The 15,530-nt window shown below is 37.9% G+C and overlaps 1 protein-coding gene across 1 annotated transcript; it reads right to left on the bottom strand.

Annotated features, from left to right (window-relative positions):
* Positions 1–265: 265 nt before the first annotated feature.
* LOC131842119 (uncharacterized) lies at positions 266–15,314 on the bottom strand. The gene is made up of 9 exons (XM_059190637.1): positions 15,007–15,314; positions 14,249–14,397; positions 12,065–12,213; positions 11,166–11,314; positions 4,635–4,800; positions 3,425–3,688; positions 1,911–2,387; positions 1,291–1,736; positions 266–377 (listed from the first exon to the last, which is right to left on the bottom strand). The coding sequence occupies exons 1-9, from the start codon at positions 15,309–15,311 to the stop codon at positions 266–268; spliced, it is 2,217 nt and encodes a 738-aa protein (XP_059046620.1). The 5' UTR covers positions 15,312–15,314.
* Between the last annotated feature and the right edge of the window lie 216 nt (positions 15,315–15,530).

The raw sequence follows: 15,530 nt of genomic DNA on the forward strand, positions 1-15,530 counted from the left end.
AAAAGATTTTGATAAATTCCACCCCTAAGGGGATAAATTAACGCGAGCGAAGCTGCGGGAAAAAGCTAGTAATATTATTAAGACTAAAATAAGATTATGACATGATATTTTCAAATGATTTTGCGACTGTAGCATTTGCCGGAGGCGAAAAATTGTTAGTAATAGACCCTATTACCAACAATCAACCAAGTACCCTAACAGTTTCTCCACGTCTCGCCTGGAAACCACCATGGTGAAGACATGAAGACCTGACCGGAACGCTCACCTATGACCGGTGGCAGAGGCCAAGGTACCCGAGCAGGATGCCCCCCTCGGACATGCCGGTGCGGCAGTTCACAGACGTTACCTGCATCCCTGCAGCAGGGACCTCGTAGTACCTGTCAGGTGGGAGCATACATTAGTGGAAAGTCGAGGAATGGCATACCGGCTCGAGTTCCACGCAAATTTCCATTGAAACTTGGATAATTCCTGATGAATTCACCACAATGACAGACCTGATTTCATTCACATTTTAATACCCACTGGTACCCCGCCAGCGTATATGAATACATATAAATAAAATTGGAGTGTCTGTTTGTAATATTGAAAGAACCGTTTTTACAACATGCATATGAATATAAATACGGTACATACACCAAAATATTTTTTTTACAATTTTTGTCTGTTTGTCTATTGGTCTGTTTATTTCGGTTAATCTCTGAAATGGCTGGACCGATTATGACGGGACTTTTTTTAACAGGTAGCTGATGTAATAAGTAGTAACTAAGGCTACTTTTGTTTTAGAAAAAAATAAATAAAATTTTAGAATAATAAAGTTAAATTCCACGCGAGCAAAGTCGCGGGAATAGCTAGTCATTAATAAAAACACATTCATTAAAGGAACCGCAAAATTATACATATATGTAGCTCTGCCCGCGGTTTCCTAGATGTTCTTCTGATGCATAAGCTATGTTACTGTAAAGTTTAATCAAAATCCGTTCAGTAATTTTTGCGTGAAAGAGTAACAAACATCCATACTTACAAACTTTCGCTATTAATATTCTAATAGAATACAATTATATCTCAATATAGTGAGTTTCTGTATCCTTGCTGTTTATTTAATACAGGTCTCGAATCTGCTACCCATAACAGTAAAGCAGTATTCATAGTCAAATTATAGGTTACAGAGAGAGGAATGTAGTCTTCAGGAATGGCAACACGTAGCATCCATGGACGTCCATGTATAGAAACGACGAGGGTCAACTTCGATCAGGTCGATTACAATGTCAATAAATAGAAAAAAATACAGACCTTATTTTCCATCCATAAGAATTCTCCACCGAAATATAGAATCCGGACTCCTTCAGCAGTAGGTACTTCTGCAGGTCCTGGAACTGGCTGCTGGTTACGTTCAGCGGGTACACGTTGCAGATACCCGAGGTGGTCTGGCTGGTAGAGCTCTGGCCTGGCGAGTCCCTACCTACTAACACCACCTTCAGGTCCTCACCCGTCGAGTTCTTCGCATGCAGCTTTATATTCAAGAACTGATCTTCATTCTCGATCAAGGTCTTCGTAACCACGCAAATGATTAACGTGTCCTGACAATAGAAATCGCAATGGAATATTCTCGTCGTTCTGTGCTCGGGCGACAATTTGTCTGAAGGATTCACTTTCAGGCATGACCCTCCAATAAAACTATCTTCTAAGCACACTTCGAGACACTCCAGCTCATCAGGAACATATGCTAACGTATATGGCTTCGACAGTCCCGTGTATCTCGACAGACTCGTACCTGATAAGATTTTATCATCTAGTTCACGCCGTTTATAATCTCCTTCGCGTATCACCAGGGTATCTGATGCCAAACTATCATTTCTTTCGGGTGTCATTCCGGGATCTAAAGCCAGATTGCCATCTTTTTCTCGTCGCGCCATGGGTTTTGATATCAGATTGTTATCTGCTTCGATTCTCGTCACGGGATCTGATACCAAATTGTCATCTATTTCGCCTCTCACCGCGAGATCTGCTGACAGATTGTCAACTGCTTTGTCTCTTTTTCTAGCGGTATCCTCTAGCACATTATCTTCAGCTTTCGTATCCGATTCGAGATGTTTCAAGTCACGTTTAAACCTTTCTGGAACAGTTTCCTCATAAGATTGCTCAATAGCAATAAATTCGTCAAAATTATTTGTTTCGCTACTAGTTTTGAAAGAATGCAACTGTTGACGACTGTTCAGGAATGATTCTTGGTACTTTATTATGCCTGTTGCATCTCTAACTATAAATTTCTGTGAGATGGTGTGGACGTCGTCAGGTGAGGACAGGAGGAGGTAGCCGTGAGGGCCGTGATTTGAGTTGGGCTGGTACTGCATGTGTCGTAAATTATACCATGGTACAGGGCATATCACCTGTGACGAATAAAGTATCATTGAAATACAATGTAAGATGTTTGAAGCGAGGTGTGATAGTGAAATTTGTAATCTTGCCTACTAATGTCATCGCCCGGGGGGACGGGGATTGTTAGTAATGTGGACTAATGATGCCATTGCTAGCAATGTACCATGTCAGATCGACCTCCACGCGGTTTCACCTGGGAACCATCGTGATACATTCGCGGTGAATTTGTCACGTTGGGCTAACTGATCTGACTTCATGTTTATCTTATCATTCTGCACTGGTGCCCCGCCAGCGTAAACCGTTAGCGCAGGAGGGTGAACCATTACATTATCATTTAAAAAAAAAAAGTCATCGCCCAATGGTCGAAATTGTATCATCATCATCATCGCAGCCCGGAAGACGTCCACTGCTGGACATAGGCCTCCCCCAAAGATCTCCACGACGATCGGTCCTGCGCTGCTCGCATCCAATGCCTTCCAGCGATCTTGACCAGATCGTCGGTCCACCTTGCTGGTGGATTGGATTGGATCATAATTAATTTAAATTATAAGTTTCAACATTTAAGGATCTATGGTCATAGACTATACTTCTATGTGTGTTTGTTCAAATGGTAGTGTTGTAACATGTAACCTCAATGGTAGGTTCATAATATTTTGAAGTCAATCGTCACTCTACTTCTTGTATTACAATTTTATTAATGTCTACGTGTTGTTTACTTTAATAATATTTTTAGCTCTGCTTAGCTTAGACCATTGATTCCCAAAGTGGTCTATATCGACCCACAGGGGTCTATGACAAACTGCAAGGGGTCTACGACAGTGGTCATTTTGTTGTTTTTAACACTAAACTTTACTACAGTTAGAAATTACCAAAAAATCAATACCTGGTAAGGATTGGGGGTGTACCCAAAACCGAAAAATGTGGCAAAGGGTGTACGAAACTCGAAGAGTTCGGGAACCTCTGGTCTAGATCATGCTGTATGAATTGTCCAGGGTTATTACTATTCAAGAAATGTCAATTACATATACTGTTAACTTGCGTTACATACCTCTCCGTACAATCTTCTTTTTTTTCCTTGACCTCTACAGAAGGAAGTCTGGAATGGCAACGTGCAAGGCAATCTTGTATTTAGGAACGGCCAAATGCTGCCCCACAGGGCGCGATCCCTCAACAGGAACTGATCGTAGACCTCCAACTCATCAGATAATGCGACAGAATTGATATCTTTCGGGTCTTGACTCATCGCCTCATAGGTCCAGGCCGGAGCGAAAATAGCCAATGAGCATCCATAGGTATACGCCACTTCTATGGCCTAAAATTGCAGGAATAGAATATAAGTTGCATGATGAACAGGGCCTTCTTCCCCACTAGGCACACGGGCACGTGCCTAGGGCCCGCGATGAATTGGGGCCCCCTAGTCTAGTCTAGTCCCTATTCCATTACCAAACGATAACCGATAGCTACTCTACTCTCGCCTGAAAGTCATTTAAAATTTTGTTTTGGCAAGGTGCATCTCTCTTTAGAGATGAAGTCAGATCTGAAGAAAGTGAAATAAAAAATTGTTATTATTCGAACAAAACAGTGCCTTATTACTTTGTTTGCTTTATTACCCAGGGCCTCTAACAGGTGAAAGACGGTCCTGATGATGAAATAAAAAGACTACCGATAAATTTGTTCAAAACAGAGTTAAAAAGATGTCTAATCAATAAATATTTTTATTCTGTCGATGATTATTTTAATTCATGAAGGAATTGATGATTTAACCTAGAAATTTAATACTGAAGAACAAAAAATATATCTCTCTCTTATATAGATAGCAAATGGACACTGTTAATTTTGCATACCAGATTCTGGTGTGAGTGAAAGTGTGAGTTAAAAATTAAAATTTTTAAAATCCTGTAAACCACTTTTCAGGCAATATAAAAATATAAAAAAAAATAGGGGACAAGAATTGAAGGATATTCTTATGAGCGATGGTTTTTATCTCCTCGGGAAAGAGTGCAAACTTTCCAAGGGAGATATTTCGTTTATGCATGAGTGGGCTACAACCACATAGGATGTGTAGTGGCGTTTCCTCTTCAGTTTGGCAGAATCTGCAGATTTTTGTCGTGCATAGGCTTAGGTAAGCCACATGTTTGTTCAACTTGCAGTGTCCTGTGAGGGCTCTACTAGGAGATACAAGACTTAAATAACAAATAAGTGAACACTATACTGTCCGTATTAACTGGATGAAGAAAAACCGTTGGATTTGTGTGTACCTGCTGTACATTGAACTGTCCGCCCCCGTAGAAGTTCCTGCCCCACACGTCTATGCCAATGTAGAGGTCTGTAACGCGATCACCAGCCGCTACCACACTCGACCTCACGTCGGACTCCTCCCATGAATAATTCGTGAATAAACCATCGCAAGCGTCGAAGAAATCTCTGCAAAATTACAACACCTATGATAATTCATGTAGGTCTATTACAGACTCTTATGATAGTAGATTTGATCTACCGTCATTTCGGAATGATTTCGAGATGAGAAGAACTAACAAGAAACTTTCTATTTGGATATATATATATATATATATAAAACAAAAATCAAACTGAAAACTCTATACATTTTTTTTCAGACTACTCTAATGCTGTTGGCCGCAGCTGGCCTTTACAGCTTCACCGGACGATAGGGAGCGAGTGCAGATGGCACTACAAAACCCTCGGAAGCATTTATGGAGCGGCTGAATCCCAACTCCCGCCTGACGGATACGACTTTAGTCTGAGGGCACCGCTAGGGGTTCGAACCTCGGCTCAGGCCATCGTAATTTCGATCCCCGTTTGAATTGGACGGGGGGTCGATTGGAGGGGCAGATCAATAGTATACTTGTATAATCTATCTGTCGACTACTCTAATGTCCAACGGAATTTAGGCAAAAAAAAATGAGCCAGCCATCACTGCTGTGAGGGTTTTTGGGTAAAACAGCATCTAAGTTGAATATAATTTTTATTTGATATATGTCTACAAAAGCAATCTGATAGGAATAATAGAAGACAGGAAACAAAGCAATATCGTTGACACATAACTTTCCATCGAGTGTACCGTGCCAGTACTGACACTCCTCTTCACGGTGTATGTCGTGGTTAAGTTAACCCCAAACTTCTTCTCAATGTCCAGTCACGGTCCAGCTAAAGCCTTTGTTAACATATCTGCTTCCATTTCATCAGTAGGTAGATATTTGACTACAATTGTACCGTCTTCTATAAAGTCTCTGATAAAATGTAGCTTTAAATCAATGTGCTTTGACTTTGAAGTCACCATAGCATTTTGGCTAAGTTTGAGGGCGGCTTGATTGTCGTTAAAAATTGTTATGTTATTATAGTTTGTACCGAGATCTTTATATGTACCCTTTAGTTGAATAGCTTCCTTCGCAGCTTCAGTCAGGGCTGTATATTCCGCCTCTGCTGTAGACAAAGCGACACTCCTCTGCTTCTTAGACATCCAGCTTATGGCTGTCCCAGCATACTTAAAACAGTAACCTGAAAAAGATTTTCTATCAATCTTACATGCGCCCCAATCTGCGTCCGCCATACCATATAAATCTTCTCCAGTTTTTCTAAAAGTTAGGCCGACTTTTTGTGTCTTTTTCAAATAACGCATTACTCTTTTTGCGCTCTTGAAATGCTCCTCTCCATAACAATCATTAAACTGGGATAAGTAGCTAATGGCAAACATGATATCGGGACGAGTAGCTACTGCCAAGTACATAAGGGAACCTATTAAATTTTTATATGGGATATTTTTCTTTTCATATTCTTCTGCCTTTTGTAGTATAAAGCCTGGCTCTATGGGTGTCGATACAGGCTTACAATCTTCCATTTTGTATGTTCTGAGAACATCCTCAATGAATCTTTCTTGGTTTAATTTTATTGTATTATTTTCATAAGTTATATCTATACCAATCAGTCGTTTCGGTTGACCTAAATCTTTAAGTTCTAATTTTAAATTTAAAAGGTCTTTAACTTCTTTTAGAATAACGGGACTTGAGTAAGCGATTAATAAATCATCGACATAAATAGCAATGATTATTTTTTCTCCTCTTTTCTCCTGTATGTATAGACAGGGATCGGCATTTGATGATTTAAACCCTACATTTTTCAATTCCATGTCGAGTTTTTTATGCCATTGCCTCCCCACTTGCTTAAGTCCATATAGAGCTTTAATAAGACGACAAACTTTCCCTTTTGGTATGTTTTTTATGTCCATTAACATATTCATTGTTTTATTGTATAAAGTCAGATCATCTTTTTCACTCTCATCAACCAGTATTTCTGTTAAGTACTCTTCTAAATAGTCAGGATATTTCATTATAATATATTCTTCTAGTTCACCATTTAGGTAGGCTGTGGTTACGTCCATTTGGTTTAACTTTAGACCTTGTTCCATAGCTATTCCATAGCGATCTGATTGAACTTAATTTTGCGACGGGTGCATACGTTTCATTGTAATCAACGCCTGGTCATTCAGTGAAGCCCCGTGCTACAAGTCTGGCTTTTCTACTAATTTTATTATCTGGCCCAATTTTATTTCTTAAAACCATTTTGTAATCTACTTCATTCATGTTCTCTTTCTTTTCCTCTATTTTCCAGGTTTCATTCTTAACATGTGCTCTAATTTCAGCTTTTATCGCATCAGGCCAGTATTCATCAGTTTCACTTCCATCAGTCAAATAAGAAAATTCAGAGAATAGTATACTTTCATTCGTTTCATTTAATGTGTAATCCTTGGTCCACTCCGGTGGCCGGCGGTCTCTTTGTGGCCTCCCATTCACAGGTCTTTCTACAGTTCCTGTTGTTTCATCGTGACAATCTACATTTTCTGTTAAATCGGTGTGATCCGGATTATTTGAACTTTGTAAATAATTTTTATTCTCTGTAAATTCAATTTCTATTTGTTGTGTATTTAAATTATTATTTTTCTTATACATGTTGTCTCTTATTTGACATTCTGTTCTAGGAGTTTGTGAAATTTGTTTGTCATCGTTCAAAAGTTTATTATAATTTTCAACATTTTCTTCATAATACATTTTATTTATTATTTTTACATCTCTGCTAGTTACCACATCATTATCTTTAGGTATATATACTCTATAGGCTTTGCTGGTCAAGGAGTACCCTACAAACACACCCTCTTTGGTATTTTGAGTCAATTTTCCTCGTCTATTCTTTTTTAAGACGAAGGTCATCCTGCCAAAGATGTTGAGATGAGTGCCAGAAGGTGTCTTACCTAACCATTTCCTAAATGGTATATCACCTTTTAATGATTTAGAGGGGCTACGATTAATCAGGTAATTTGCAGTAGATATGGCCTCTGCCCAAAGTTTCATAGGTACTTTTGATTCAATCATTAGGCACCTGGCTTTGTCCAATAACGATCTATTTTTTCTCTCGCTAATTCCATTTTGTTGTGGAGTATAAACAGTTGTTAGCCTCCTTTGGATACCATGCGATTTAAGGAAATCGTCAAACTCTTTGTTACGATATTCAGTACCGTTGTCTGACTGTAAATATTTTATCCTTTTATTATGAAATGTTTCAACTTCACTTTTATATTGTTTGAAAATTTGTAATACGTCACTTTTCCTTTTTATAAAATAGACATGACAGTATCGAGTATTGTCGTTTATAAAAGTGACATAATATTTCGAACCTGTCAATGTTTCGTGTTCGAATGGTCCACAAACATCGCTATGAATTATTTCTAATGGATCCGTTGTATATAATTCGTCATATCGATTGAATGGTTGTCTCGTCAATTTTCCTTTTATGCAGGTCTCACATGTTTCTAACTTTTGGTCAGATAAATTTAAACCATACATTAGGTGATTTTTAGCCATTATATTTAAATCTTTTTCGTTTATATGGCCGAGTTTGCGATGCTATTCCATGACGTCTGTGCTTATTTTTGGTGTGTAATGCGCAGTCTCGTTCTTGTCAAATTCGATGTAATACAGCTCATTTCTTCTTTGCGCTGTAATTGCCACCTCGCCGCTTTTCTCAATGACGTAGGCTTTGTCTTTTTCAAAAACGACTTTATTTCCTCTGTCAGTTATCTTACTTACTGACAATAGATTTATTGATACATCCGGAACATACAATGTATTATTCAAATTGTAACCTTGATTATTTGAATTTACGGTTACTATTCCTTTACCTTGAATTCCACTGCTGTGCTTACTTGACGCTAATCTTAATGTGCCGCTGCCTGGGGTCAACTTAGAAAAAAATGATTTATTGTTGCAAATATGAGATGAACAGCCGCTGTCCAGGCACCATGTATTTTCACTAGTGTCTTGTTCTACGGTGTTAAGGCAAACATTGAAATTTTTGTGTTGTTTGCCGTTGTCTCTCTCTTTGCCACCTTTCTTCTTTCCCCAACATGCTTCGGTGGTGTGGCCCTTTTTCTTGCAATTCTTGCAGTATTTTTGTTTCTTATTTTTAAGATGATATGCTTCAGAGCTTTGGCCTTGTTCATTACCGCTCCTGGCCTGATATTCTTCCAATATTTTTACCTTCAGGTCTTCGGGGTTTGGTAATGAATCCCGTGACTCTATGGCTATTCTGAAGTTATCAAATGTTGCTGGTAAACTATACAGTAACATAATGCTGAGTAACTCTGGAGGTATTTTGATCTCCATGTCAGCGAGTTTATCCACGATGTCCATGAAGTTATTTATGTGATCGCGAATATCTTCTCCAACATTCATACGCTTTAGAACCAGTTGTTTCAGCAAGGTCGCTTTTCTTGCTGGTCCGGCGCTCTGATATATTGATTTTAATTTGCCCCAAACAGCTTTGGATGTCATGCAGGCTTTGATTTGTTTTAATTCCGACGGTGATAATAAAAGTAGAATTTCAGCTCTTGCCTTTAAGTCCTCTCTATTAAATTCCGTCGTTGCTGCTGCATCAGCACTGGGTGACAATGCTTTTGCGCCACTTACGATATCCCAGTAATCATTTTTGATCAATACGGCCTGCGCTTGTAGGCTCCAAGTATCGTAATTTTCTTTGTTTAAAGGTTCTATATTGCGGAAACTCGACGCAGATGCCATTTTATTATTAACCACGCTCTGCTACCAATTTGTGAGGGTTTTTGGGTAAAACAGCATCTAAGTTGAATATAATTTTTATTTGATATATGTCTACAAAAGCAATCTGATAGGAATAATAGAAGACAGGAAACAAAGCAATATCGTTGACACATAACTTTCCATCGAGTGTACCGTGCCAGTACTGACAACTGCGCTCGATCATATTTGTTTTTATACCATATTTTTTAACACGTACCTACAGTAATACAATAAAAATGTGTTTTCCTTTATGAATAGAAGTTGTTTGCTATAAAAACATGAGTATGTAATGTTGTGGTGAATGACTAATAATACAATGATAGATCAACGCAACCTATTGTGACAATTTACTTCATATAAGCAATGTTTTTATATTCATTTGTTATATGAGGTTGCACTATTTTGAGTTTAAAGTTAATATGATTTTATTTATCTATACATATAAATAAAATTGGAGTGTCTGTTTGTAATATTGAAATAACCGTTTTTTACTATTTAGCGTCTATATTGTTACCGCTATTATTTATGTTTATGTTGTGTTCTTGTAGCAGAAGCGGGAAAGAAGGAGGTGAAATGATGAGTCCAGATTGTGTTATGTACATATTTATAACTACGAAATATTTACAATGAATATATACATAGGTATGTACAAGAAAGTGATTCGGTCTCGAATGACAGGCCTGTTATTTTATTCTTCTGTCGTAACTAGGCAACGGTGTTGCCGCGCGATTATAATTAATTCGCCACAACTACATGCATATGAATATTAATACGGTACGTACACCAAAATATTTTTTTTTACAATTTTTGTCTATCTGTTGCGACTAATCTCTGAAATGGCTGGACCGATTTTGACGGGACTTTTTGGCAGTGGATCGTTAATTCGTGAGGCCGTGGGTTAAATCTACTTAGGAACCTATATAATTATATTACTCAACTAAAAAAAATACCCACTAAAAACAAGGGACCAGAAATTTCCCGTTCCTTTCAATAGACGCGCACTTGCATGGGTTGATTGACCTCAGGGGTTTTTTTTTTTTATCAATGACAATGGAATGGTGCACCCGCCTGCGCTAACGGTTTACGCTGGCGGGACACCAGTGGAGGATGATAAGATGAACATGAGGTCAGGTCAGTTAGCCCATCGTGACACATTCACCAAGAATTTATCACGATGGTTTCCAGGGGGAACCGCGTGGAGGGCAACCTGACATGGTACATTGCTAGCAATGAGATCATCAATCCACATTACTAACAATCCCCTTTTCCCCCCTGACCTCAGGGTTGCCAACCTTAACCGCCAGGAGGGAAGGGGATTGTTAGTAATGTGGACTCATGACCCCATTGCTAGCAATGTACCATGTCAGGTCTACCTCCACGCGGTTCCCCCTGGAAACCATCGTGATAAATTCCCGGTGAATTTGTCACGTTGGGCTAACGGATCTGACTTCATGTTCATCTTATCATCCTCCACTGGTGCCCCGCCAGCGTAAACTGTTAGCGCAGGCAGACGCTCTATTCCATTATCATCCATAAAAAAAACCTTAACCAACCTTTTTTAACATTTTAGATATTTTTTTATACTCTAAATATCGTTTCAGTGGGGACTGGGGGCCCTTTCTATCCTCGGGGCTCTGGACTGCAGTCCAAAAAGCCCTTAGGTACAAGTTTTATCGGTCTTACTTATTTTTGTGGTTGAGTCCGTTCTGCCAGATGAGTTGCCCATCGGTGGTGACGCTGTCGTACCAGATGAGGACCGGCTCCGGCAGCTCCTGGTGCAGCATCTTGTGCAGGCAACGCACAAACTCCAGCAACGCAGCCGGCTTCGTGACCTGTACGTCGCGCGATCAGTGGAGAGAAATTACTGTTAGTAATATGAACTATTTATTTACATTACAATCAATTAAATTTATGATTATTTAAAAAAGCAACACAAAAATTCAAATTCAAAATATCTCTATTCATGTAGGTCTATTACAAACTCTTATGATATGTCAAATCTACCGTCAGTTCGGAATGAATTCGAGATGAGAAGAACTGACAAAAACTCAGCTCGTTTTTTTTTTAATGTTGTACATATTTACAATAATACTATTTTATTTAAATTCAAATTTGGAAGAATAGAGTGACCACCAGCATATGCTATATAAAAAAAAACACAGTACAAACAAATTTACAGTAGAAACAAATTCTTAGTAAATAAATAATCCTAGAAGAACGTGATCTCCTATCAGAAGTATTTAATTATGCTTACAAGGAGATCCTGGGATCTCGGCTTAAGAAAATATATAAATATAATATTTATTTATTTATTTACAGTTGCACATGCATGTACATAAATTTACATATGATAAATTAACAATACACATGGACTCTGTTTAAAGAAGAGATATGGCAATTTCGTAGATGACTCATTCCCATAATGAAATTTAAACTTTAGATTTGTTGTAGTGTTCACTTAGCTCCTATACGTACGTCTGTTAAAAATTATTTTACTGTAATAACCTTCTTGGTATGTGATACTATATAAAAGATATTGGTTAATGAAATAAATTTATTATTGATATTATATTAGAGTATACCTTATTTTCCACGTTGAGCAGCCAGCCGTCAAATTTCAAAGTTTTCGCAATGGCCACTAGCGCGCTCGCGAGCTCCTGGTACTGAGTTTCGGATGCCAGCATCTTGTCCCAAAATGCAACTCCATCGGACCACTCTGTTATGATGGTGCCTGAGGATCAGATGGAACAGGTGACTATCACTTCCTAGTCCTAGACTACCCAGGCCCTTCTTCCCTACTGGGCACACTGGACATGTTCCTAGGGCCCCGCGATGGATCAGGGCCCCCTAGTCTAGTCCCTACTCCATTACCAAATGATAACCGATAGCTACTTTACTCTCACCTGAAAATCAGTCTTAACAAACACTTACCGACTATGGTCTGAGTTTCTTGTCAGTTCTTCTCATCTCTAAATCATTCCGAACTGACGGTAGATTTGACATATCATAAGAGTCTGTAATAGACCTACATGAATAAAGATATTTTAAATTTGAATTTGGAATTGAAATAAGTATCAATTATTAATTTGAAATGAATACGAGCTGAGTTTCTTGTCAGTTCTTCTCATCTCGAAATAATTCCGAACTGACGGTAGGTTTGACATATCATAAGAGTCTGTAATAGACCTACATGAATAAAGATATTTTGAATTTGTATTGAATTTGTTCAATCTGCTCGTTTTTGTTAATTTTTTTATAAATGTCTAGCAAGAACTTGAACCTAATCACATAACGACTTTTTAAAATTATTTTTGCCTGGTTTGTTTTGACGGTAGGGCATCCCTATATATTTCTTTAAAGAGTCCTGTTCAAAACTGACTTTGTCTATTCTAACAAAATAGTGCTTTATTACTACTGGTCATAGAGGTCCTATTATCCTATTGTGCTCAGCTCTAATACGTGAAAGATGGGCCTGTTTTCACCATCGTACTACCCGCCAGAAACTAAATTACTATCCTAAACTCTGGATGAATGACGGTCCCCACCATGCGTTTTTCTAGAAACTTCTTGCGCCTAACCACATAGTAAAATCGCCCTCCAGCAATGGTGCATTTTTCTAGAAACTTTCTGCCACGCACAACTACATTGTGGAATCACCTTCCAGCAATGGTATTTCCGAACCGATACGATATTGAAACCTTCAAGAAAATAGCTTATTTCTTCGTAAATGGCCGTCAAAGCACTTGCAATTCCTTCACAGTGTTGCGGGGGTTTATTGACGGTGGTAATAACTTAGCGTTAGGTGACCATTTGTCTCCTAAGATTCAAATTTCAAATTCAAAATATCTTTATTCATGTAGGTCTATTACAGACTCTTATGATATGTCAAATCTACCGTCAGCTCGGAATGATTTCGATATGAGAAGAACTGACACGAAACTCAGCTCGTATTCTTTTCAAATTAATATTATAGGTACATTTTTCAAACTTGGGAGAATAGAGTGATCACCAGAGTCCTATTACAAAAGCAAATGGTCTAATCTGTGTTCGCAACCCAAACAGACCAGTCCCCACAAGCAACACCCGATCACGAGTATGACGGATGAGCACCATCACTCAACCATATTAGAGGGAGCACATCGACCCGGCCCACCACGCCGCCGCAAGTTTGAACTTTATAGCGAGCATGACTGTTTCAAGTTACTCCACTACGTCATTTATATTATTTACAGCATAAACTGTACCAATCACAGTGTTCACCCATTACAATATTTAATTTACATTATTTTTACATTATATAGTCATAACTAAATTTACTATAAGATATATAAACTTAATCATAATTTCTAGGCTCATTATGTCAACATTACTTATTAATATAATACTACAAAATACTTTTCGGTACTCATTGTCTATCAACTATAATAAGAATAATAATCTCAAGACAATTCACACAGCGCCATCTAATCCCAAGTTAAGCTAGCTTAAGCTTGTGTTATGGGTACTAGACAACTGATACAAATACATAGATATATTTTTCTTTTCGTAAATACATACATATTATACATAGAAAACACCCAGATCGACACAAACAATCATACTCATGAAATACAAATGTTTGTGCCGTGCGAGGAAACGAACCCGCGACCATCGGACGTAAAGCGGTGTGCTAAATCACTAGACCACCGAGGTCGTCAAAACTATGCATATATATATATATTATAACTGTTTGTACCAATATAAATTTAAAAAAAAATGTGTCGTACCAATAACTTTGACCCCGTGTTGGTGTCCCACGTTGATCCAGCCGAGAGGCGGTATGGTGATGAGATGGTGGCTGAAATAGCAGAATATGTCGACCCCCGCCCAGTTGTAGAATGTATACGCATCATGGTTGCCCGTACCGTCGGTAACACTGCAAGTGAATCCTTACTAATAATATAAATGCGAAAATTACTGTCTGCCTGTCTGTCACCCTTTAAAGCCAAAACTATTAAATTGATTTAAATGAATTTTATCACATAGATAGTCCAGGTCTCATAAATGTGATAGTAACTGTCTGTCTGTCTGCCTGTCGCGCTTTCACGGCGAAATCGTCAGTATTTTGGCGTGAAAGCGGACAAAGTTGCAGGCACAGATAGTATTCTATAAAATCGATTTTTCGTAGAAAAGATGTTTGTAATAAAAATGTTTATTAATTTATCATCGATTTTTTGTGTAGACTGTATTACCATCCCCAGCTATCGATTTGTCTATGGTTAGACAAACAGAGTAGATAAATTGCTAATTGCCCGATTCGTTATCAAATAATCTGTGGTGTAACAGTCCGAGAAATTTGGTACAGAAATACTCAAGTGAGAATTTCAAACAGCTATAATCCAGGGCTATGAATGAATAAAAAAATAACTAAGTATTATTATAATATATACAATAGTTCTTAAAGGTGCAAACTCGTGTTAAATACAAATTTGAATCTTGCATTGTTATTACCAATGTCTATTTTTTATTCATATTAGTACCTTACCTGTCATCGTGATATCCGTTGGCCATATCATGGCATACCAACGTCTTCGGTAAAATACTCTCATCATGTCGTGGTACATCTTCCGTATCCGGGTCGAAATGACAAAATATATGTGGGCTATCAAGACTTACTACATCTTGTTTGTTTAACTCAATATTCTTTATTAATTTTTTACTATGTGGCTGCAATTCTTTACAGAGAGATCTCCAAGACGGGGGATTTTCCAAAAATAACAGTATCTCATTGTATGTATCGAGCGGTTTGCAGGTTAATTCATCTTCCTTCCAAATGGACTTCACTTTCATTTTTAAATCACTTCAAATTAAAATAACATTAACAAACATTACACTAAATATTTCATTTTAAATTGTAAATAATAAAATTATACACTTTAGTGACTTAATAATATTAAACCAGATACGATGTGTTAATATTTGTCACTGATCTGACATTTTATTTTGACAGTATAAAATGGCGGGAAATGCAAATCCAATGTTATGAACGTGTGATGTGTGAAGCACAAG

This window comes from Achroia grisella, unplaced genomic scaffold (genome assembly GCF_030625045.1).
Source record: "Achroia grisella isolate CSIRO2021 unplaced genomic scaffold, CSIRO_AGI_Agris_v1 utg20701, whole genome shotgun sequence".
NCBI lineage: Eukaryota > Metazoa > Arthropoda > Insecta > Lepidoptera > Pyralidae > Achroia > Achroia grisella.

What these genes read in the sequence shown, in the direction of transcription:
- LOC131842119 (XM_059190637.1), bottom strand. Translation starts at nt 15,311, where the DNA reads ATGAAAGTGAAGTCCATTTGGAAGGAAGATGAATTAACCTGCAAACCG. An exon ending in GACAGTTCAATGTACAGCAG is followed by an intron (nt 3,689 to 4,634) that starts GTACACACAAAT and finishes CTGCAATTTTAG; the next exon opens with GCCATAGAAGTGGCGTATAC. An exon ending in AAAGAAGATTGTACGGAGAG is followed by an intron (nt 2,388 to 3,424) that starts GTATGTAACGCA and finishes TATTCGTCACAG; the next exon opens with GTGATATGCCCTGTACCATG.